Below are 23,230 nucleotides of genomic sequence, written 5' to 3' on the forward strand. Positions count from 1 at the left end.
AGCCCAGGGGCCCTGGTTCCCAGCCCTGCTGACTGGCTGTCTCCGGCAGGAACTCATGATAGCCACCATGGCTCAGCATTTCCCCCAGGATTTTTACACCCAATTTTGTTCATGTATGCCCACGCGGGAGCGTGTGTGTGTGTGTGTGTGTGTGTGTGTGTGTGTGTGTGTGTGTTCTTTACACCTCTGTTGCCCAGCACCATGCATGGCACATAGTAGATGCCCAATAAATATGTGTTGGGTGACCTACGGAAATGAGCACCGCTCCTCGTGTGTGTTTCATGACACGTCTGACCCCCTCCTCCCACACCTACCAGGGAAGGGGCAGGGACCATGTCACCATGTTTCAGTGGGCTCTGTGTCTGCCACAGTGCTGAGGCCCAGGAATCTCCACTTAATAAAGACATGACGAGCCACGCCACAGCGTCCTGCCTTAAAAGAGCAGTCTCTCAGCAGCCCGCAGCTCTGCATGCTGTGACCAGCTGGGCGGTCGCTTTTGTCCCTGTGACGCTGTCTCATGAGTGTGTGGCCAGAGGAGAGTCAGCTTGGCTGACCTGGGGCGAGTGCGCACACGTGTACCTGATCCAGGTGGGCTCCGTCTCTCCGCAGGTGAGCCCCGGCCTCTTCTCCCAGTGGGAGCCCATGTCCCAGGGAGTCAAAGTGCCCTGGACCTCCGAGACCTAGGGCCTGTCACTTCCACCACTTCTGCGTTCTGAGTGAATCACCCGCGGTTCAGATGCAAGGTGGGAAGGGAGACCGGCCTCTTGCTGGGAACACATGCTCTTAAGCTGAGCTCCGCAGGTGACAGGTGAGGATATCCCGAGGCAAGGACAATCACGGTGGTTTTGCCACCTACAGTTCCAGCTGGGGCCATAAACATCAGAATCCGCCCCGATGATGAGATCACTTGGACGTTTATTAGAATTTAAGTCTGGAGTGACCAGAGCCTTCTAAACGTGGATGGAAATCTGGGATTCCTCTGATGCCCTCTTTCCCGTTTCTTGGCATCTTCCTGAATCCACGTGGCAGCAGGGGGTGCTGACATGTCCTCCTGACCCAAGACACGAAACCAGCATCAAGCTGCTCCTACCTGTGGGTGTCCAGGGGGCAGCCCTGGAGCAAGTGAGAGCCAGACACCAGGTGTAGCTCCCAGAATCCCATTTCCCAATATTTCTGCTTTGTCCCCAGGGTTCCCAGGTAGATCTGTTGTAGGCAGGTTCCCAGGTCTGCCTGGCAGCTTGATTTGGGGTTGGGCAGGGGGAGAGTGTAGGGCTCCCCGCTTCTGGATCCCTGTGGGAGGGGGCTGGGAGCTCCTGTCTGCTCCACCCCTGGCTTTATTGCTTCGAGCACTGGCTGCTGTCCGGATAGGTCACTTATTCAGGAGACCTTGGTGGTCCCTCTCTATCTACAGAGTGTAAGCGCCCTCAGGTCAGGGAATTCGCCTCACTTCTAACCTCCCGTCCTCAGGGGCTGGAGGAGAAGGTGCACCGAGGTGGCAGTGCCAAAGGGTGGCTTGTCGGGGATAATCAGAGATGGCTTCCTAAAGGACGGCAGGAGAGCAGATGCCGAGTGACAAGGGGCTGGTGGCCTTCCTAGCCCTGGAGCCGGTGCCTGCTGCGCTGGGGCCACCTGGAGAAGGGCTTGCAGTTTTTCTCGTAGGTGGGCGGGCTCTTTCTGAAGCAGTAGCAGGTTGCTTGTCACACTCGCAGGCCTTCAGCCCACAGAGGCAACCGTCACCAGGATCCAGGGAACATCCACCTGCAGAGACACACAGGGTCAGGGGGGTGCCCTGCCTACCCAGGGCTTGGCTTTAAGGCTGGGGAGAGCAGGGAGCTGCAGGGGCCAAGGGCTGAGGGCAGAAAGGGACGGGGCCAGGCGTCCTTCCCCTAAATCTGCAAGCACTCCCCACCACATCCGGGCACCCACAGTGCTGGAGTGAACGGCCTGGATGGAAACGAGGGGTGGGAGGGGGCTGCATGGAGGAGCCCTGAGGTACGTGGGCAGCCACGGGCCTTGGGAGGAGGGCAGGGACTCGTGTTCCCAGAGCCCATCTCACATTTCTGACTGCCTGCTTGACATGCCACTTGGGTGGCTTGGCACCCCCAACTGGGACGTTCAAAATGGCACCCTGGGCAGACCAGTGCCCCTTCCACCTGCCAAGCCTGTCCTCCCTCCACACTCAACACATGGCACCAACTCTGACTGGAACCAGAAAACTAGGAGCCAACCTGGTCCTCTGTCCACGTCCACACCAGGCCCCGAGTCCTGTTTAAAGTATTTCACGCTCTGCCTGCTTCTTTCCACCATCCTGGCCGTACCAAGTCCCTGTCATCGGCAGCTCTTCCTCCTTAAAGGAAGGAAATCAGCAGGAGCAGTCTTGAAATGTCCCCTGAATTATGTTCACTCTTCTTCAAGCCCCACAGTGCTTTCCTCTTATTCAGGGAAGACACCCCAGCCCTGGTGGCCAGTGGAGCACACTTGCCCTGACTGCACCCCCCCAGCCTCCCCTTCCTTATTGAACCTTTACCCCCTCCCCAGCCTCATTCTGCTCCAGGGACTCCAGTCTCTTTTAACTCACACATCTTACCCTGTCGTCCCAGGACCTTTGCACATGCTACCGTCTTGGTCTGAAAGCCTTCTCTCCAAGACCTTCAAGGGGTGAGATCCATCCTACACTTTGGGTCTTGATCAAATTACACCTCCTCAGAAAGGCTGTCCCTGGCCATCCCAGCCACGCTCCCATGTCCCCCAGTTTATGTCATTTGCCACTTTTCACAATCTGCACTGACTGATTGGTTGACTTGCTTGGGGCCTCTCCTCTGTGGAGCGTGAGTTCTGGGACGTAGGGCCCCCCTCTGGCTCAGCGTCTCCAACATCTAGAACAGATGCTGGCACCTCAGCCGCGGCACAGACAGCTGTTGAATAAGCGAATGAGCCTGTGCCTCGGGGACCCAGCGTCTGCCCTTGGGTTGAGCAGCCACTAGATGGGGCCTTTTCTTAGGTGTCCAGGGTCCTAGCTGTGTGTGTGTGTCTGTCTGTCCATCTGTCTGTCTGTGGCACAGCTTCCCCCATTCTCTCTAACTCCCTCTGAGTTCCACATCTGTGGGGTTGCAGTGAGGAAGAAGGTCACTAAACACCTTGGCGTGTGACCTGGGAAGTCCTCCTCGGTGTCTGTCTGTAAAGTGGGGACGGACAGAAGTGCCTCCTTCCCGGTGGTGGCGAGGCTGCTGCGGCTGGCTCCTGGGCAGGGCACTCTGCCAGGCCCACTGCTGCCGTGACACGAAGAAGCGGTGGCTGTCAGGGGACCGGCCTGGCTGCAGGCTGCCCGCCGTCCTCCTCTGCAGCGTCCACCTGGCGGCAGGAGCTGTCCTCCCGCGCCCGTCTGCAGGCGCCGTTTCTCCAGGCAGATGTCACCGCCCCACACCAGCTGCCCCTCGCCACTCGCCCTCGGGAAGGTGCCAGGGATGTTCACGCCTCTCCCACCCCTCCTGAGGCCCGGGCCACCTCTGCCCCCCCACTCCCCCTTCCCCATCTGCCACAAGCTGTCAAGGTCCCTCAGGCCCCTCCCCAGGCCCGGCTCCCCCCTCTGCTGCCCCTCCCACTCCTCTGTCCGTCCGTCCTTCTCTCCTCCTGCTTGTCTCTGTCTGTCCCCTCCTCTCCTCCTCGCTCCGCTCCTGCATCTCAACTCCCAGGCCTCCTCCTTCCCTTCCCTCACTGCCCTCTCCCTCCCCCTGGTCCTCCTGTCCTTCCTAAATCCTCCCTGACCTCCGTCTCCACCCCCCGTAGCTCACCCAGCCCCTGGCCCTTCTGGAGTGGATCTCCAGCAACGGTCCTTCACTGGGGACTGCCACCCCTCAGCCTGTCACGACGGGGAAGAAGAGGCAGCCCTGGGCCATCTCTGGGAGCCTCCTCCCAAAAGCAAACCTAGATCAGACCCTGCATCTTGGAGTGCGCTGCGGGAGAAACTGAGGCACGAAGAAAAGAACTGGTGGCTTCAGAATGTCCTTTCCCTTTCCATGAAGTACAGCTCCACGAATGAGACAAGGCCACAGGTGCACGTTCCTGCCTGTGGCTAACCCAGACCCTCACCAGGCCTGTCTGTGCCCCCAGCCTGGGCTCAAATTTTCCCCCAATTCTCTACCAAGTGGCACTCTTGGTAGCCTGGTCCCTATCAGAATGTCTCAGCACCTCACATCTTCTGGATTCCCAGCTCCTGCCCAGACCTCTGCCTTAGCGCCAGACTTCAATGCAAGTGTCTCATTGCCGACCCCTTGGATGTTCCTTTATTAGTCCGTTTTCCATAGCTATAACAAAATACCTGACGCTGGGTAATTTACAAAGAAAGAGGGTTATTTAGCACATAGGTTTGGAGGCTGAAAGTCTAGACAGCAAGGTGGTGGCTCTGTGGGGCCTGCCTGGCTGCCTTGAGGTGGATGGCATCCTGGCAGGAGCATGGCCAGGGGCGGAGATCACACAGCAAGGGCGGAAGTCAGAGAGACCCGGGAGGGGCCGGTCTTGCTTTTATAAACAACCCTCTGTGGGAACTAAGCATCATCCCGTGAGAACTGCATTAGTCCCTTCCAGAACCCCCAGACACCTAGTGACCTCCTACGGGCCCCACCTCTTAAAGTCCCCCATTTCTCAACATGGCCACTCTGGGGACCAAGCTGCCAACACAAGAACCCCTGGGGGACATACCCATGTCCAAACCACAGCACGTCTCAGACTCCACGGTTCATACCAAACCCCCTGTGTCTCCGTGGTTCATACCAAGCCCCCTGTGTCTCCGGGGTCCGCTCCTCCCCCATTTCTCCAGGTCAGTAGATGGCGCCACTACCCATGGCCTCAGGCCTCCAGCCCCCATCAGCCGCCCTCTCCTTCAGACCAACTCCCACCTGCTGGCAGGTCCTGGCAACTGCACCTCCGAAGCACAGCCGGCACCTGCCACCACCCAGTTCAAACTCGGGTCACCCTCCACAGGGCTTCAGAAGCCGTCTCCTCCTGGCTCCTCCCTCCCCGCTTCTGCACAGCAGCCCCAGGAATCTTTCCAGAACAAAGCTCCCGCCTGGGGCAGCGCCAACCCCCTCTCCCTTCCTTCCCAAGGCTCCCCGCTCCTGCCGCTGGCAACCAGCCTCAGACCCCCCTCGCAGGCCTCCCTCGGCCACTTAGGTAGGCCCCCTGCCCCTGGCCTGCACCTTGCCCCAGCTTGGCACCTGGTGTGAGCTGCTCACAGCCTGGTCCCTATCAGAATGTGTCTCCATGGTGACCAGGTCGTGGGCTCTTGCCCCTAGAAGGGAAGCTCCCTCCCGACAGGGGTGGCGTCTTTCCCTTTTGCTCTCCGCCCTGATGGCTGGTCTGCCCCCGCAGCGTTTGCTGACGGCCTTCCAGGCTGCCCTTACGTGGCCTGGGCACCAGCCAAAGGCGCCTGTGCCGGGGCCCAGGAGCCAGGATCTGGTTCCCGATCTGTGGCTCACGCAGGTGACAAAGGTCTCTGCAAACTCAACTCCCAGAAGCTGCCACTTCCGCCTTCCCACTCTGGTAGAGGGGGCATCGGAGGCCCAGAGATGGAGGTGACAGCAGTACAGGTGGCTAGAACCGACCGTCTGTCTCCAAGGCTGGGCTCCTCCCCACACGACACATGCGTGCATGCGTGGGTGGAGGGGGGTGTCACTGCCGGTGATCTTAAAGTCCCTTGCAAATGCCAAGTACTTATGTAAGCCCACTCAGAGGAGGGAGAACCACCCCCCAGGCTGCTGGAGGGCAGCTGTCCCCTCCCAGCAAACCGGCCCCTGGGCTCTGTCAGAGGCCTGTCTCTGCATTGATCTCCTGGTGGCATTTAGGTGGACGGACCAAGTTGTTTTGCGCCTTTCCTTCCCGGCTCACCTACCACATCCCTCCCAGCAGCCACTGGTTGCTAGGCAACATGGGACCAGGCTTGGGTGCAGGATTTCAGAGCTCAAGGGAGGCTGGGGAGGGGTTAACCCTTGCAGGGCAGCTCTTTGAACTAAGGGCTAGGGGTAGGGAGGGGGGCCTACCCCAGGAGAGTGGCCGGAACAGCCTTAGCCGCCCAGTGCTTTCCCACCAGGTAGAGGGGAAGAGGAAACCTGGACAGATGGGGAAATCGCTGTGTCCCACAGGAAGGGCACTAACTGGGTAGCCACTGCAGGCCAGCCGCTGTAGCAGGTCACTCTCCTCAGTGCTCCCAGCCACTTTGTGAGACACCGGTTATGAGCTCTGCTGTATAGACAGGGAGACGAAGGCCTAGCTGGGAGGGGGGAGGCTGGCAGGGGGGAGGCGGGGGTGGGACCTGGCTCTGCCTGGCTCCTTCGCCTTTCAGCAGGAGTGGGAAGATCTGAGCCATTAGAGAGGCCCTCGTTGCCCTCCCTGGGCCAGGGCTGAACCTTCTGACTAGCTTGCTGCAGATCACGAGGCCTACATTTGTGTGAGAGTCCTTCCAACAAGCACCGTCTACAGGGCAGGGTGGTGGGGGGCAGGCCCACCTGGCTCTGAACCCCAACTCTTCTTTCCCTGACTGTGACCGTGGCTGTGACTCAACCTCTCTGAGCTCAGCCTCCTCTTTGATAGTGGAGGGAATAATACCCACCTGAGAGGCCCATTGCTGGGGTTCAAGGTGCTACATGTAGAGCATCTATCTTGCCACCTGGAGTTTCCATAAGAATGTGACTCGCAGGACAGGAGGAGCCTGGCCTGCCCTTGCTCTGTGCCTGGCCCTGGCACAGGGCTGGCATTGGACAGGCACCCAGGGGTGCTCAGTGCATACTGGGCAGGTGAATCATTGTGCCTGGGTCCCAACACACAGCAGCCACAGATCCAGCAAGAGCCCAGGTGGCCTGGCTCTCGGCTCACTGCTGGGGGTTGCTGATGCCAGGTGCTGACACACAGCCCCTCCTGTGCTAGGCCCCTGGGCAGGGAGGGCTCCAGACTGCGGGAGCCCGGGGCAAGGCTCAGGGCAGCACGTGAGGAAAGCACAGCCCAGGCCACCAGCTGGCCAGTCCAGCTCTCGTCACCACCCGGCACATGCCAATCAGGGGACATGTGTCACCTGTTGGGGCTCCAGCCTCCTCCCACCCCCAGTTACTTTCCTGCACCCTCCCATGTCCTGGGGTACAGTGTCCCCACGGGCCCTCTACCCTGTGAGCAGCCCGGGCGGAGGCTTGGTCTGGGCCTCTGACCAGTGAGGAGCCTCTCCCCACCCCCTGGTTCCACTGCCCTCCCTTGACACCTCCTGTTCCCTTCTTCCCCATCCTTGCACTTTCTGAGCCATCAGAGGAGGGCGCCCTTGAGCATTCTTCTCCAAGAGTGGGGCCTCTTTGACGGCGGTAAGGGGCACTTGACACCTTCACCAAGATGAAGAGAGGGAGCCCTGCAAAACACGACCAGGAACCAGGATGGGGACGGTCGGGGGACCTTGCCAGGCATCCCTCCCTCTCTAACCCATGGCCCCTCCTCATGGGGCAGACAGCCCCTGGCCTCAAGAAGGTGTCATTCTTGTGTTGAAACAAACACCGTCCTGGGGCACCCCCCACCTTCCCCTCTCCCAGTGTGGCCTTAGGGGCGTCGTGGAAGAGGCGCTTGGCTTTCGGCCTGAGGATGACCCTGGGCAGAGAGCTCCAGCCTGAAGCCTGCTTGAGCTCCCCTGGGGAAAGGGGTGCTTCTGGTCAGGTGAGCACTCACGGGGGGTGGGGGCCATGCAGGGAGCCGCGGGAGGAGCTGAAGCTGATCTTCTCCAGCCAGTGCCGGAGCCTCCAGTCTACCCCACGTCCGTCCTCACAGCTGGTGCCCAGGAGACCTCACAGTCCCCACCCTGGGTCTGGTACAGCCGAGTTAGAATCCCGGGTCAGCACACTGAGCGCTCTGGAATGTGGGGGGGTGCATGTCCTTGGGATGGCTTTCCCTGGCCTCACGGAGACAGATGAGCTCCAGAAACCCTCACTATGGATGATCACACCAGGGGGGAAAGTGTTCCCTCACCCCCACCCTAAGAAGGGAGCCCCACCCTGTATGGGGGACCCAGACCACCGGCTGGAATGGGTGCAACCCACAGAAGGCTACTGCCCAAAGCCACTTGCTCTTTAGACCACACTTGCCCTACCCATACCTACACCCCACCAGCCAATCCATGCCTCGGGACCCCAGGTCATTCCCCATGGGTGGACTCTCAGTGTACCTGCCCACTCTGGCTTTTTTCCACCTCTTTCAGTGGCCTCAATATCCTATGGATTCCCTTCTCATATCCCTCCTAGTTACTTTTGTGTCCCCCATGGCACCGATCTGCATGCCTGGCATGCAGTTGCCCTTAACGAGTATTTGCTCAACTGAAAGACGGTTGAGCTGCTTTGTTAACACAAGACAGAAATAAGGAAGAATGTTTGCAACAGCAACAGTTGCCAAGGGAAGCTGCAAAGACAATGAAATCTCAAGTCAACAACTTTTTATTGAGCAGGTACTATTTGTCAGGTGTTAGAAATACAGCTTTGGGCAGAGAGTCCAATGAGAGATAAAACAAGCCCTTTCCAAGGAGCTCTGGTCCTTGGTCTTGCCCCTTTCCATCTCAAAGCATCTGGAAAAAAATCTCATTTCCTAAAAGAACACTGGGTCAACAAGGAAGTGGTGGTTAAGGAAAGACCAGATTCTAAGGCATTTCCCTGCAGAGAAGGCTACTCACAGACCACCGTCTTGATGATGAGGGACTGGTAGCTGTTCAACATGGGCTGGCAGCCAGACTCCTTCAGCCTCTCGTAGCAGCAGTCATGCGTCACATAGCATCTGGGGCCACATGAGAGGGAGACGGCATGGGTGCAAGGGTCCCTGGGGAATCGGCTGGAGGACCTCAGGTGGGACAGCAAGGGACTCACCTGCCTCCCCTCCTGGAGCCAGAGTGGCGAACTACTACTAAAACAGTTGTCCCTCAGTTCCAAGGAGGAAGGGTTCCGCATCCCTGAGGATGCCGAGGTCCTCAAGCTCAAGTCCCTTATGTAAAATGACATGATATTTGCCTATAACCTACACATGTCCCCTATAATACCTAGTGCAATGTAAATGCTATGAAAATAATCATCATACTGTGTTGTTTAGGGAATAACAAGGAAAAAGCCGATATGTGTCCAGAACAGACGCATTGTTTTTCAACTAGTTTCCATGTGAGGTTGGTGGAATTGAGGATGCAGAGCCCGTGGCCGACTGTAATATTAAAAATAAATAAAAACAGCCAGTAACGTCCACTGAGCCCCCCTAGTACCTACTGCTGTTTCCTTGGTGACTCGGTCCCCTGGGCAGTATAGTCATTGTCCCCATCTTATAGGGGAGGAAAAGCGATTCAGAAAGGCAAATTTCTCAAAATTATGTGGCTGGCGTGTGGGGTGTGTGCGTGCGTGCGTGCGTGCGTGCGTGTCTAAGCAGAGAGGAAAAGAATTGCTATATATCATATTAATAGATCTGACACTTAATAGTTGCTGGTTAAGTGTTTAGTTCAACAAAAGAATGTTGAAGCAATGATGGGAGAACAAAAAGTATACTCATGATATTTGCAAGACCCAACAATTTGTTGATTACAAACCTTTGTGAAGTTAGCTGCTGTCCTGGAAATACAAAACAAATTAAGAACAGGGCGGTAGCAGGAGTTTACATTCTAATCATCTAATGGTTGCCCTTAAGTAGCCGAGACCTAGCACATATCCTACCCTGCAGGAAACAATAAACCTTATCATCTGAATATACACATGATCATGTGGATACAATAAGTTTAATCACAGCCCTAAGACAAAGGACACATAATAGAGACCTGTGAAAGGTGGGGGGAGCTGAAAATACCTGTGTCTTCAAGAGCAATAGTGACATTTCAAATTAGGGAAAAATACTAAGGGGAGGTAAGATAAAAACAAATAATTAAAACGATAAAAAAAATTATGTGGCTGGGAATGATAGACCCAGAACTCAAATAGGTCCCTGAGACTCCTCCATCGGTCCAGCCATTTTGCCTGAGCACCTTCTATGTGCCAAGCACTGGGATAGTCTTTTTTTTTTATTAGTTGTTCAAAACATTACATAGCTCTTGACATGTCATATTTCATACATTTGATTCAAGTGGGTTAGGCACTCCCATTTTTCCCCCATATACAGATTGCAGAATCACATCGGTTACACATCCACGTTTTTACATACTCGTGTCTGCTGTATTCTGCTGCCTTTCCTGTCCTCTACTATCCCCCTCCCCTCCCCTCCCCTCCCCTCTTCTCTCTCTACCCCATCTACTGCACTTCATTTCTCTCCCTTGTTTTTTTTCCCTCTTTCCCTTCAGCTCCTCTTGTATGTAATTTTGTATAACCATGAGGGTCTCCTTCCATTTCCATGCAATTTCCCTTCTCTCTCCCTTTCCCTCCCACCTCTCGTCCCTGAAGGAGACTACTGTCAACAAGAACAGTCACAGTCCTCGCTCTCAGTGCTCAGAGCTGGCTGGGGGCTGGGGGGTGGGGGGCGGGGCCGGGGGAACAGCAGGGGATTGACCTCTGCCCGCTTCTGCTTCTTCCACCACGAGGGTCAGGGATGCGGAGCCCCCGGGGACAGCCAATAAGAAGACAAGATAAACCTGGGCTCAGATCCTAAGACCAGAAATGCCAAGGACAGCGTTTCCATCCCCTTTCCCTTTCCCATCTGCAGGCGGGCTCTTGGCCTTCATCTTTGGCTCATAGTTTTGAATCTGCCTTTGAACTTGGACCACACATCATCAAGGAAAGGGGATGGGCTATGACAGAGGCAAACCCTATTCCAGTCCTGGTTTTGCCACTTAGGACCACAGGCTTAGCGGCTCTTGGTCTGGGACCTCCCCGTCCTCACCTGTAACATGGGGGTGGTGACATGGCCTCCTACATTCACTAGGAGGGTTAAATCAGTCCTCCTGCAGACCACCCGTCCTGGCCAGTCCGCTGTTCCACCACCAAGCGCGGTAGACTCAAGCTCAGGTGTGATACTTCAGGCCCTGGGGTGGGGACACAACTGTCCAGCTAGGTTGAACATGGCAAGGAACACTTTGTCTTCTTATTTCTTCAAATGAAGCAACACACATACTACCCAGTTTCCTCCCGACACCCTCCCCAGATGACACCAGCTGTCACCTCTTCTAGGAAGCCGCGCTCGCCCACCCCATCCTTAGGAGCAGGCCTTGGAATCCAGGTCGGGCCGTGTGATCGCACCCAGATGGCCAACTTTTCCAAACTGGGCCACTTGGATTCCCTCCTAGAACATGTAATAGGGCCAGGAGGCAGCAGGGTAGTCTAGCCACACCTATAATCCTAAAATCCAAGGGCTGGGGGAAGAGCACACAGTTCCTTTAAAATAGCTTCTAGTGCTCTGAACAGGACCAGCTACGTGCCATGCAGGGCCTGGTGTGGAAGGGAACGCAGACCTCTTGTCAAAAACGGCAGGGCTGGGGATGTGGCTCAAGCGGTAGCGGGCTCGCCTAGCATGCGTGCGGCCCGGGTTCGATCCTCAGCACCACAGACAAACAAAGATGTTGTGTCTGCCGAGAACTAAAATAAACATTACAAAAATTTCTCTCTCTCTCTTTAAAAATAATTAAAAAAAAAAAAAAACTGCAAGGTGATGGCAGCAGCACATACACACGTTGGGCCCTTAGGAGGACTGGCCTGGCCGACTTCATGGCCACGTGTTCAAGAGGCTGGCCCTGGACACAGGCTCTTCAAGTCCCACCCTGTGACCCTTCCAGTCTTTTCTTGCGTTGGCCTGAGTTGGTTTCTCTACTTGCCGTGAAAGGCTCCTGGTTCTCCCCCTGCCCCGCCCCTCTCTGGCTTCAAGCTACAGCTTCAGTGCAAATCGAATGGCAGGTGGCCTTGGAGCCCTGCACACACCTGTCTGGGTCGTCCACAGGGATCCCTTTGCCTCCGAGCCCACAGTAGCAGTCCTATCCATAGCAGGAGAGGAAGGCGCTCCTTCCCGTGATGTGGCTGACCATCCTCTGGAACTGCCAGAAGCTGCCGAGGGTGGGGACTGTCACTGACAATGAGGAAACAAGGAACAGGAAAAGCGGCAAAGAGTATGGTGCAGCCTTGGCGTCCCCCACCAGGGGGCTTTGCAGGGGGGCTGTCACCAGGTCCCTAAAGCAAAGTGATGGCCTGGTTGGGATCATGGGCCTCTCTCCTGGGGAAGAAATAGGACCAGGTTTACCCCGTCACACAGAGTGTCTTGCTAACCCACGATGAGCACCCAGTTTCCATGACATTTAGGACAATGCTCCACTGCCTTCCCCTCAAATGTAGAAAACCACCACTGGAGGCAGAAGCCCCCTCAGGCCTGACGCAACATTAACAGGAAAAGTTCAAAGCTAGAAATGCCAGTCCCTCCGGATATCATCAGGCATTTACAACCTCAAAGGAGAAATCAAATACGTACGAGGCAGGAGAGACACCCTCGATCCATATTTTAAAATAGCAAATGCATGTGGACTCAGTGATTTTTACTTCTACAAAATGCTTCCAGAAGCAGGCACAAAAATATATACAAGGATGTTTCTGCGGTATTGTTTGTGATATCAGAACAATGGAAACCACCCACGTGCCCACCAATGGAGGGTGGGTAATAAAATTAGGTGTTTTGAAAATATATTGTCTTTAATAGCAAGATCTCTAGGCAGTGGGATTTAGGAGGGGGATAGAGAAACCGAGGGGCAACAGTTGTTTTGTATACAGCTATGCAATTTGCTTTTATTTTTTACAATGAGCAGGTATTATTTTTCTATTACAAAGTTTCCAGGTGCGTGGGGGGGGGCAGAGCAAGGACCTAGATGAATGAACACCCAAGTTTTAGGAGTGGCTACACCTTGGTGTAGGAAAGGAATAGGTTCCAGGGCGGGGCTGCTGCCGGTACTCAGTATTAACTCTGCCATAAAAATACAGTCAAAACGTGAACCTGAAGAAGAAAACCAAAGGCAGAGTTGGGGACATTTTCCCGGGCGCCTTCCTGCCTCGTTGCCCTGTTGGAAGCCTCACTGCTGTGGCGGATGCCCCCTCCTGCTGCAGGCCGGAGTCGGTGCTTCTACTCTCCGAGGAGGAAAAGTTTCTGGGACCACCTATGTTTGCCTTTTTAAAAAATGGATTGAGACTGTCTTTCCTAACTCATTCATATTTTGTTTTTTTTTTTTTTCTGTGAAATTGTAAATGCATGATGATATCCAGAGGGGCTGGCGTTCTTGGCTTTGAACTTTTCTTATTTTACATCAACCTGAGCCAAGGGGGGGTCATTTTCAGTTCCTGGAGAGAGGTGGGACCCCTCTCGGGCTGCAGCTCTTCAGGACATGCTGTGGGGCTACAGAAGGGACCCTTCCTGCATACAGGTTCCTGTTACACCATGACCTTGAAAGCTGTCAATTCCACCACTAGGGGTGGTTTAGACATTTTTAAGATTAGGGACCCGAAAGTTACTGTTATACAGCGGAAACAGACATTTTTTTAAAATGGATTTGGACAAATATCTACTCAACTAATCCAGAATAAATCTACGAATTTTCCTTTTCCTAGGGGGCCTTTCTTCCTTTTGCAGAGGAATGCAATCTGCTCCCCTGGTCACAATGACTCACAGTGACCAGTTATTCCTTGAGTCATCGTTAGAATGTCTTTCTGATAATAATGCACCACACCTAAACTAGCCAGATATGTGCCTGCCATTTTGTGCAGAAGCCACAAGACTTTAAATAAAGGCAACTAACATCCAAAGGAAGACCCTCCCAGGGTCAGAAGTGGTCGAATCCCAGCCGGCGCCTCTTCTGAGTACAAAGCCAGCAACATCCTAGAAGTTCTATGAGGTCTTGGCAACAGAAACAGAAGCAGAACTTTGGTGGCAGCCTGTTTCGGTGACTTGTGGCCTTCCCTCACCCATTGCCACCTCAGGAGAGGCCACCCCAATGGAAGAGCGAGGACAGCATCCTGGTACCACCTATCTGGCTTACTACTTATGGCAGGAGATAAGGACAACAGGAAGGGCAATGACCTTCATCCCCAAGGACAGCAGGGGTCCAGGGAGCCAGGGTCCCACCTTCTTTGTCTGCCAGTGGAACTCCTGTTTGGGAAGAAGGGACTGGAATGAGACGAGGCCATATGAGTGCAAACCAGTCACTGTGCAGGCCTCGGAGAGCCTTGAGCAGAGGGAGCAGAGAGCTTTCTTCAATTCTCTCTGAATACAATATCCTTCCTGGTTTTTAGACCCAAATATTAAAAAATAAGAAGGACTCCATTAAAAATTCCAAGTATCATTTTTTTAAAAAAACTTCTTTGAACAACACCACCTCTTCAACATTTTTTTTCCTTTGGAGGAGTCAGGAGTCCCTCTGTTCTCAATGACACATACACTGTTGACGGTGGCGATCCAGCTCAGGGAAACCTGGTTCCACTTGCATCTCTGTCCAGGGGTTTTCCCCGCTTGAAACCCTGGTGTCTTGGTGGCAAACTTCGTCTCTCTGAAACTTGGCTTCCTCCTGTAAAGGGAGACTAATAATCCCTATGAGCAATGTCAAGCCTTTATTAAGAATGCTAAGGGCCTGGTGGGTATTGTATGACTCAACCCTCACATCTTAGGAGTTCCTGTGATCTCCATAGAGAGGGGGTAACGGAGGCCCAGAGAAGCTGAACCAATTCCTTATAATCCTACAGCTGTCTACTCCACGGACTTGTGGGAACCAGTTGAAACAATGAAAATAAGACTGTTACCTGTGATAAACCACAGTAATAGGTAAACCTCGAGTTTTCATTACCATCAGTGGTAATGACACCCAGATTAGGCACACTGCCCATGGGCCAATGGAGGAGAATGGGGCCTTGTGTCCCAGTGAGCCACATGGGCCCCATCATAAATCAGGTTATGCCTGATAACGTCAGGACTTGGAGCGTGAACAATAGCTCAGCTGAGCCTAGAGACTTTGGCAGGTGCCCGAGCTGCAGCTCGATTTTCACCCCGTGGCAGAGTTTCCCAGGGAAACTTCAAAACACCCAGCCTGCCGCAGAGCCCGGGGAGAGGTGACCAAGTGCGTTTACTATTTTGCCCTCTTTGGCAAAATTCTGGTGGATGCTGTGAGGCTGGGCCCTGACCAGGTCGTGTGCTGGCCACCCTTCCTTCCCTTGCTATGCGGGATGTTTTTAAAATTAGGTTCTATCTCCACAGGCTTTTGCTTCCCTTTTCTCTTCTGAGTTTGAAAAATATAATTGTGCGCAGCTTTGGTGCACAAAGGAGAGACATCTTTGGAATGGGCAGGCGATGGTATTTTAAAGAGACAAAGAGAGGGGTCAAAGTTGGCTACTGATAATGAAATCTGACAGACTCTTATTAAGCACCAACTGCGTGCTTGGCTAATGAGAAGATTCTGGCCCAAGCAAGGCTGCCAAGCTGGCCGCAGATACCGAATACGTATAGACCAAATATAGCCCTAAGCGCCGTGTGGGCAGAAGGTCTGGGTTCACTTCTCCATTGGTTCTTCCATGTTTAGCTGGATCTTCAGGGAGGACATGCCAGCTGCTCCCCACCCTCACTCCCTGGGAACTGCCCCCTGCTGCAAGGGACCCTGTGTCTCGAGGTTATGACCCCTTAGGGGAGAAGGGAAAGGGTGCTCTCTAGTTCATGCCTGGCTGGGGTGCTGGTTTAAAGGCTTGTCCCCTGCTTCTTTCAGGATAACTCCGAGAGGCCTTGCCGGCCCCAGAACTCCCTGGAGGACTGGCCAAGACCTCAGCGACTGCCTGCACAAGCTTCCCCCTCTATGCATCAGCTTCTCCTGCCATTTGCCAGCGTCTCCCACAGCGTCAGATTCTCCCCCCGTGACATCTTTCCCCATGCATGTCAGCTTCTCCCTTTGTAAGTAGGATTCTCCTTCTGGGTCACTTTCTCCCACTGTATTAGCCTTTTCTCCCCCCACCCCACCCCTGAGGCAACTTTGTCTTCCCAGTCTTGCCTGGTTCAGTTCCCGATGGCTGGACCTCCTGGGAGGCTCCCAACAATGCGCTTCTCTGTCTGAGTCTGTATCCAGGGAGCCCAGAGGAAGCTCACGGGGAGCTGGGAGCACTGCTCTGGAGCTTGGAGAAATAAATGTCTTTTGTGCTCAGAGGCAGGAGCGTGAACCCTCTGGGGAGGGTCACAGAGAGCTTCCCTCAGGAGGGGCACTGGAGCAGGCCTTGAATGAACTTCGGCCTGTATTCTGCTCCCATTTCCTTCTCCCTACAGCCCTTCAAGGCAGGCGCCATCACTGTCGCATTTGACAGACGAGGAAACCGGGGCTCAGAGGAGAGAAATGATCTGAAAAAAATCCACACAGCTACCAAGTGGCAGGGCCAGGATTTAACTTCTGTCCCTAACTCCAACCCCAGGGCTTCTTCCTGCTCACTAGGTCCCCACCTAGACCCCTCGTCCCCGTGGCATTCGGAAGGTCTCAGCATTTTCAGAGATCACAGCTACGGCTTGGGCGAGACAGATGCGGTTCCCTCCTTTTGACTTTTGGTTTGGGACTGAGACAAAACCAAGAGCTCGGGGGCCAGAGAGCCAGAGAGGGAGGGGCAGCCACATTCAACCGACTCCTGCAGCAAGTGGGGGGCCCTGGGAGGCCCTCCGGGTTATGTGCGCAACTCATTGATCCATCTTTCAACACACAGCACTGAAACCCTGGTGGACTCTGCGAAGGAGAAAGTAAGATGACATAAACTGCAAAGCCCCACGAGAACCAAGGTCACGGCCATTTTATCCACTTCCTAATCCCTAGCACCCACCTAGCACGGTGCCTGACACAATGAGTACCAACGACGAAGAGGACAACTTATATATTGCACTCCCTTAACACCCTGCTAGGTTACTGACCACGTCACGGTTGCTGTTATTGCTATTAGGAGGATATCTTCTTCATCGTTCACAAAAGTAAACTAGGCAAGAAGAGATGGGGGGCATATACACACCTGAGGAATGAGTGGATGAGTGAATGGTCACTGTCTTGTCATACTTCGAGTCACATAGACAAAAGCAATACCTACAACCAACCTGGTACCAACATGAGGCCGCAGGTCGTCTCCGTGAGTCCTCTTGGGATATTCCCTGTGAGGCTTATGTTCTCCATCCCAGTTTATCACTGAGGGTAACTGAGCCTGGCAGAGGTTAGGTCATTGGCCCTGCGAATTGACAGGTGCCAGACTTACCCCCAGGTGCACCGGACCCCCAAAGTGGGCACTCCTCCTCACCCGGTAGTTAGGTGAACCATTAGCCCAAAGGCTGCACCTATCCAAAACACAGCTGGGAAGACCCAGCCACCCAAACAGCGCCGCAGATACCCCAGCGGACTTATTTTACTCACAATTCTAACAAGCCCCTCACCCCCTACCCCCTTTTTAGAGCCAGCTGTTGCACAGGAATGGAATCCAGAATGGCTTTCTTGGTAGGAAGGCCAGGGAGGAAAGATAAACCAGTAACCATGGAGGCCTGTGAGCCTGGGGCCACTGAGTGTGGGGGCAGACGGCTGGTGGCATCAGCTGTATTGCACCGGAGCAGCCAGGACAAGGTGCTCCGTGCAGAGCTGCTAGACAGACAGACAGCAAGCAACTCAGATCCTACCACAGGAGAGAGGCCTGGAGCTGGCCCTACTTCCTGTCAGAGGATTTAAGCTCAGCTTCCTCCTCTGAGATGGAGACAGTGGTCCTGCCCAGCCCCCAAGGAGCACCAACAGATTCAACCAACTCCCAAAGGTAAATGCACTTGGCCGACAGTTGCCAAGGTAACGGCAGTGCTTGTCGGAGTCTGCTCAACGAGACCCGAAAGTAGGCAACTCATTTTTGGATATTTTCCAACAATATGGGGAAAACAATAAAGCCCTAAAGTACTTCAAGGGGTAAGCTTCATTATCTAGAAACTTCCCTCCGGCAGATGCCCTCAGGAAGCTGATTCACCAGGAGACATGACTAAGGTGCCAGCAGCTCAGCCTCGTTAACTAGATTATCCACCCAGTTCACACTCCTCCTGAAGGTTATCCAGGACCTCAATGCAAACGTCTAATGGGATCAAGAAGCCCCAGAGCAAGACACCGGGTACAGGTAGAGTGTGGTGGCTCATGCCTACAGTCCCAAAAGCTTGGGAGGCTGAGGCAGGAGGATTGAAAGTTCAAAACCAGCCTCAGCAACTTAGTAAGGCCCTGAGCAATTTAGTGAGACCCTGTCTCAAAAATTTTAAAAATGATAATACAATAAAAAAGGCCATGGATGTGGCTCAGTGATTAAGTACCCCTGGATTTAGTCTCCAGTACCCTCCCACTGAAAAAAGACCCTGAGTACAGACACTGAAGTCTAGAAATCGCTAGTTGGAAATGGGGCCAAATGCTCTTTCAGAACAAGTCTCTAAAAAACTGGACCTTCCGCCTTCAGCTGGGCCTGAGGGACCTCAAGCCGGTTAGCTTTGGGGGCATCAGCTGGCAGCTCATGGGATTCCCAGGAAAAAAGCCAGCATGGAATGAACATCACCATCATTACTAATTCAATTCTCATTAGCTGAGCACCCACCACACAGCAGGCAGCACCTAGGCAAAGGGGAGGAGCTCATAACCCACTGAAGGAGAGCCTCATGGTCAGAAAGCAACATAACCTTCATTAAGCACTTCCGAGTGCTAGGCACCGTGCTAGGACCTGTCCAGGCGTTATCTCACTTCACCCTCCCAGCAATCCTATTCTACAGATGTGGAAACTGAGGTCCAGAGAAGGGAAGGTCCTTGGCTGGCAAGTGGTGGGGCCAGGACTGAAATGCAAGCTTTGACTCCAGGGACCTTGCCTGCAACACCTACCACCAGCTCAACAGCAGCTCCACATACAGTGCTTTTGGAAATGTGGGGAAGGGGGCAGAGTGGGGTTCTGGGGTACAGAGTGGGCACTGGAACCAGGTGGATGTGAGTTCCAACACAGCTCTGCCCTAATGAGCTGGGGGTCCTGAGCACAGTGTTTTCTAAAGCAAAGGAGTCAATGGTGTCTCCTGAAGGAGCTGAATGCTGCCATCTTGGGCATGTTCCACTGGACCAGAGGGGACCAGCAGGAGCACATGACATTGGGTAGGAGGAGGAGTCAGGAAAGGCCTTCATGGAAGAAGGGCCTTGAAGGATCAGGCAGTTTGGGTTCACCTCAAGGAAGGGAACAAGGTGGGACAGGCAGGAGCAAAGACGCTGGAGACGAGAAAGCTGAAGGTCCATTTGGGGAACACCTGGCTGGAGTGCAGGAGGGAATGGGGGAGTGGAGTGAGACAGAGATGGAAAGGAAGGGGGGTCCACACGTACCGCTGAGCATGAACAGACCATGGGCACAATGACCACTTTACTGTGCGCTGCCAAGGGCGCACACCCGTGGGGGTGAGAAGCCCATTTGCTTCTCCAAAGGATTACATAATTCCTAGGTGATATTAAAATAGCTGATGAAGAATCTACTTTCATCTTTTCTGAGTGGGTGCTGAAGGGCTGAAGGCATCGCTTAGATATTTCTGACAGAATCATTAACAAGAGATAAGCCATATGCACCGACCTGCAAAACTATGGGCTCCTAAAACTGCCAACTCCTGTACCTTTCTGGGGCCACAAGACTCCTGCTGGGCAAGTGACAGCTGGCATCCCAACAGGCTTGCCCAGCCCAGGCCCTCACCAGCAGCTGCCACAAATCAAGAGCTTTCTCTCTGGGATGAGCAGAAACACGACCATGATCCCCTCCCCACCCACCACCGCCTCAAAAACCTTGCTGCCTATGCCCATCCACACAGGATCACGTCCAGCCCGTGCCTGCTCCTCTACCCCTGGCTCAAATTGTATTGAAAACAATCTGATTTGTAACTCTATCAGCATACAATATGTCTTCTCAACAAAACTGAATGTTCTGAAGATTCAGTTTTGTTCACATCAAAATCGCACACCTGCACGGCCAGGCCAGGCAGGGTCTGATCCAAGGTCACATCAGGGGGTTGAGGAGCAATAGTAGATATTTAGCCCCAGAGCTAGATAGCTAATCTATGGTTCTTGCATATCTAGTACCTTTGCCTTCTAATAATACAGCCACTAAATTACTCATCTGCCTATTCCAAAAGTCTAGAATAGAACCTGGCAGAGAGTGGTCCAGTTGGGGCTTCTTTTAAAGTCAATTTTGGAAGAAAAGCTTCATCTGTTAGGTCAGGACATGAAGAATGAATGGGAATTAGGCAAAGGAAGGGGAAGAATCTTCCAGGTTAAGGGGATAGCAGGAGAAAAGTCCTGGAGTACTGTGAGAGTGTGTGTGTGTGACCACGTGGTGTGACAGGCCCCGTGGAGGCGCAGTTAACCTCAGACAGAATCCAAGGACAGCCCCTTTCCATTCCAACTGGCAGGATGGAGAAAGCAAAGGCAGGCAAGTTGTAGGTCTGACGGCAGACGGCTATAAAAGTTTCCATATGATGCCTTCTATTTTTTCTCTGCAGAGGGCAGTAAGATTATCTTCCAAGATGGAGGAGGAAGGGGGAGAGGTAGGAGGTTTCAGGAGGGAAGACAGGTTTGAAATAGCCACTGAGGAGAAGGAGAGAGAAGGGAGGAGAAAATGGCAGACCTGCTGGGCAGCACCCACGGTCCAGTTGAGGTTGGAGACCACACTTCCCATCACATCAATGTGTGTGACCTGCCAAGGTTTCTTTAGGATCCAGATGTGGGTAGAGGGATCGGGATGAGGGTTCCATAGCACCTTAGGGATAGAAAGAGAGCAGGACAAGGTGTGGAAGGTTCTTGCCAAGACCAGGGCTGACGTGATGAGCCAGACTCCAGGGTCTGGGAAATGCAGAGCAAGAGCCAGAGATGCCCTAGAAGTGACTGCCCGTGTTTGAAGTGAAGGAGGTCCTGGCCAGGCCCTCAGAGGAGGTGCGGTGGCCCTGGCTCAGAGGTTCAGGATGTGCGCCCAGAGGGGGCGGCTGGAACCGGTGCCCAAAGGGCGGTACCCAGGAGGAGAAGCGGATCAGTGGTCCTGCTGCCCAAAAAGCAGCCACTGGGATTCTAGGGTTGGCCGGAATCAATCAGTCCCTAGGCCTCCTTTTAAACCAGGGAGTCAGGGTCGCTGGGAGGGTCAGGGTCTGATCCAAGGTCACATCAGGGGGTTGAGGAGCAACGGGCTGCGAGGTGGGGAGGGCAGGAGGCGCGGGCTGGGGTCCGGTCGCCTCCAGCTGCAGGGCTGAGGGTCCGGCGACCTGGGGCTCTGACCCGCCCCTCCCGGCCCCGCTCCGGACCGCACCCCTCCGGGGCCGGTTCCGGTCGGACCGGAAGCACGTGGCCCCCTATCCCGCGCGGTTGCCGGGGAGACGGGGCTGTTTACCTGCTGGCCGCGCCAGGCGCAGGAGGTGGATGGAGCGGAGCGGCGAGGTGAGCAGGGCAGGCTGCCCGCCCGCGGCCCCGCCGCGCCTGAGAGGGACCGGGGCAGGCGGGTCCCAGAGCCCTGGTGCGTCGCCTGCCGGGGGACTGGAGCCCCCAGGAGGGAAGTCGCTCCTCCCGGGGGACAGAGCACGCCCCGGCCAGAGCTCACGGCAGTGGAAGTAGGACCAGCTCGGGGCTGTGCACAGCCAGCCTCTGGACACTGATCCAGACAGAGCAAAGGACGTCCCAGTCCCACGGAGGGGCTGGAACCCGAGGGAACCTCCCCCAGACCTGTGCTCTTTCACCCTAGTCATCTCTCACTGTCCAGTCCTGCTGTCTTGCCCTTCCCCCAAGTCCCTTCCTCTGAGCTTTAAGTTTCTTTGCTTCCAGGGCTGCCAAAACTTGGAAATCCATGAGTGATCCCCGCGCCTTTGCTGCTGGAATCACCCCCGATTTCCTTTCCAATCTTCTGATCACTTGGCTTGTGATTCAGTGTGGCACTGGGCACAGGACAGTGCGTTCTGGTCTTAGTCTAGGGTAGAATTGGGAATGGTACCAAAGTTTTCTCTGGGGCTGACTACCATCTCCTGTTAGTCCTTCTAGATGTTGATGGGGGTGGGTGACAGGAGTTGGGATTAAGTGATAAACAGTTTTAAAAGACCAATTCCAATGTATGCATCTTGGTATACACCAGCAGATGGTATGTAGGTGGGTATATTTTATTGCTTTTACTGGAGGTTTAGATTTGGGTTGAAAAATGGGGTGCACTGACCCCGTGGAACATGGTGTATAGCCTTAGAAGGCAGAAATCATGGCTTTCCTTTCTCCCATCAAATTTTCTTCCTTTCCATTTGATTTGGTGTGAATCTTAATGGGCACCTGCCCCCTGGCAACTTCTTGGAAACCGTCCTCAGGGTTTGTTTCCTCCTAGCAGGCCTCTGCAGTGCTGCTATTGTGTTTAAGTAAACAGGCCACTTGCCTACTCAGCTGGCAGCTTGACGGAGTCCTACGCCTAGATCTTGTCAAATCTCTTTGTGGTTGAGCGTCTGCCAGGCCTAGAGGTAGTGAAATTTGCTGAGCATGATAATGATGGTGCTGTGGAAGCCTGCTTGGACTGGGGGTGGCGGGCAGAGTTTGGGACCCAAGGTGTGAATATAAAGGCACACTTGGCCAGATCCCCAAACACCTGTTCCCTCTACCTCCCCTGCCCTTGTGCTGGGTGCCCCAGGGGGAGCTGGTGTTCCCTCCATGTGACAGATGGTCCCTGCACTTGGGAGGAGGCAGTGGGTTATGGAAGCAGGTTGGATATAACGGTTTTACCTGAAGGAGGTGTTAGTCTCTAAATAACCATGAGTGGGCTTTGGGGAATTAGTCATAATGGAGGCTTTTCTCTAAGATAGCTTGCAGTCATGTTATCTTATGACCAGGGTGTCTCGAAAATGACACCCCCTGAACATGGCTAATTATATAGTACCAAAAGGTATAACAAGTGCATGCACATAGTCAAGTTTTACTGTTAAAAATAGTCCAGCAGAGACTGTGAGAACACATGACTTCACTCGTCAAAGTTGTTAAGGAAGAGGTTTCTAAGTTACCAAACTTACTGACAGTTAAACCTTCCTGAGGCATGTGTGGGTGTTGGAAGCCAAGCCTGTGATAATTCTGTAGAAGCTGTGGCAAATTAATAGCCCTTCCCGGGCAGGGAGGGTGGGGAGAGAGGGGAGCAAGCTTATCCTTGGCCCAGGAGTTGGACAGTTATGATCTTGTCACACTGTTCCCAGTTACATGCAGAGCTGCCTCATTACAAGCGAAAGACTCTAGAACTGAATTTGGGGAGAACGTGTCTTA

General features: G+C 54.0%; 1 protein-coding gene across 1 annotated transcript; it reads right to left on the minus strand.

Moving 5' to 3' along the window:
• Positions 1–1,592: 1,592 nt before the first annotated feature.
• Positions 1,593–14,025, minus strand: Pla2g2c (phospholipase A2 group IIC). The gene is given in 5 exon segments (XM_026413011.2): positions 1,593–1,690; positions 1,693–1,758; positions 8,687–8,787; positions 11,886–12,023; positions 13,985–14,025. Coding segments are annotated over 5 exon segments (444 nt in total).
• Positions 14,026–23,230: the final 9,205 nt, after the last annotated feature.

The sequence above is a fragment of the Urocitellus parryii genome, chromosome 11 (assembly GCF_045843805.1).
Source record: "Urocitellus parryii isolate mUroPar1 chromosome 11, mUroPar1.hap1, whole genome shotgun sequence".
Taxonomy (NCBI): domain Eukaryota; kingdom Metazoa; phylum Chordata; class Mammalia; order Rodentia; family Sciuridae; genus Urocitellus; species Urocitellus parryii.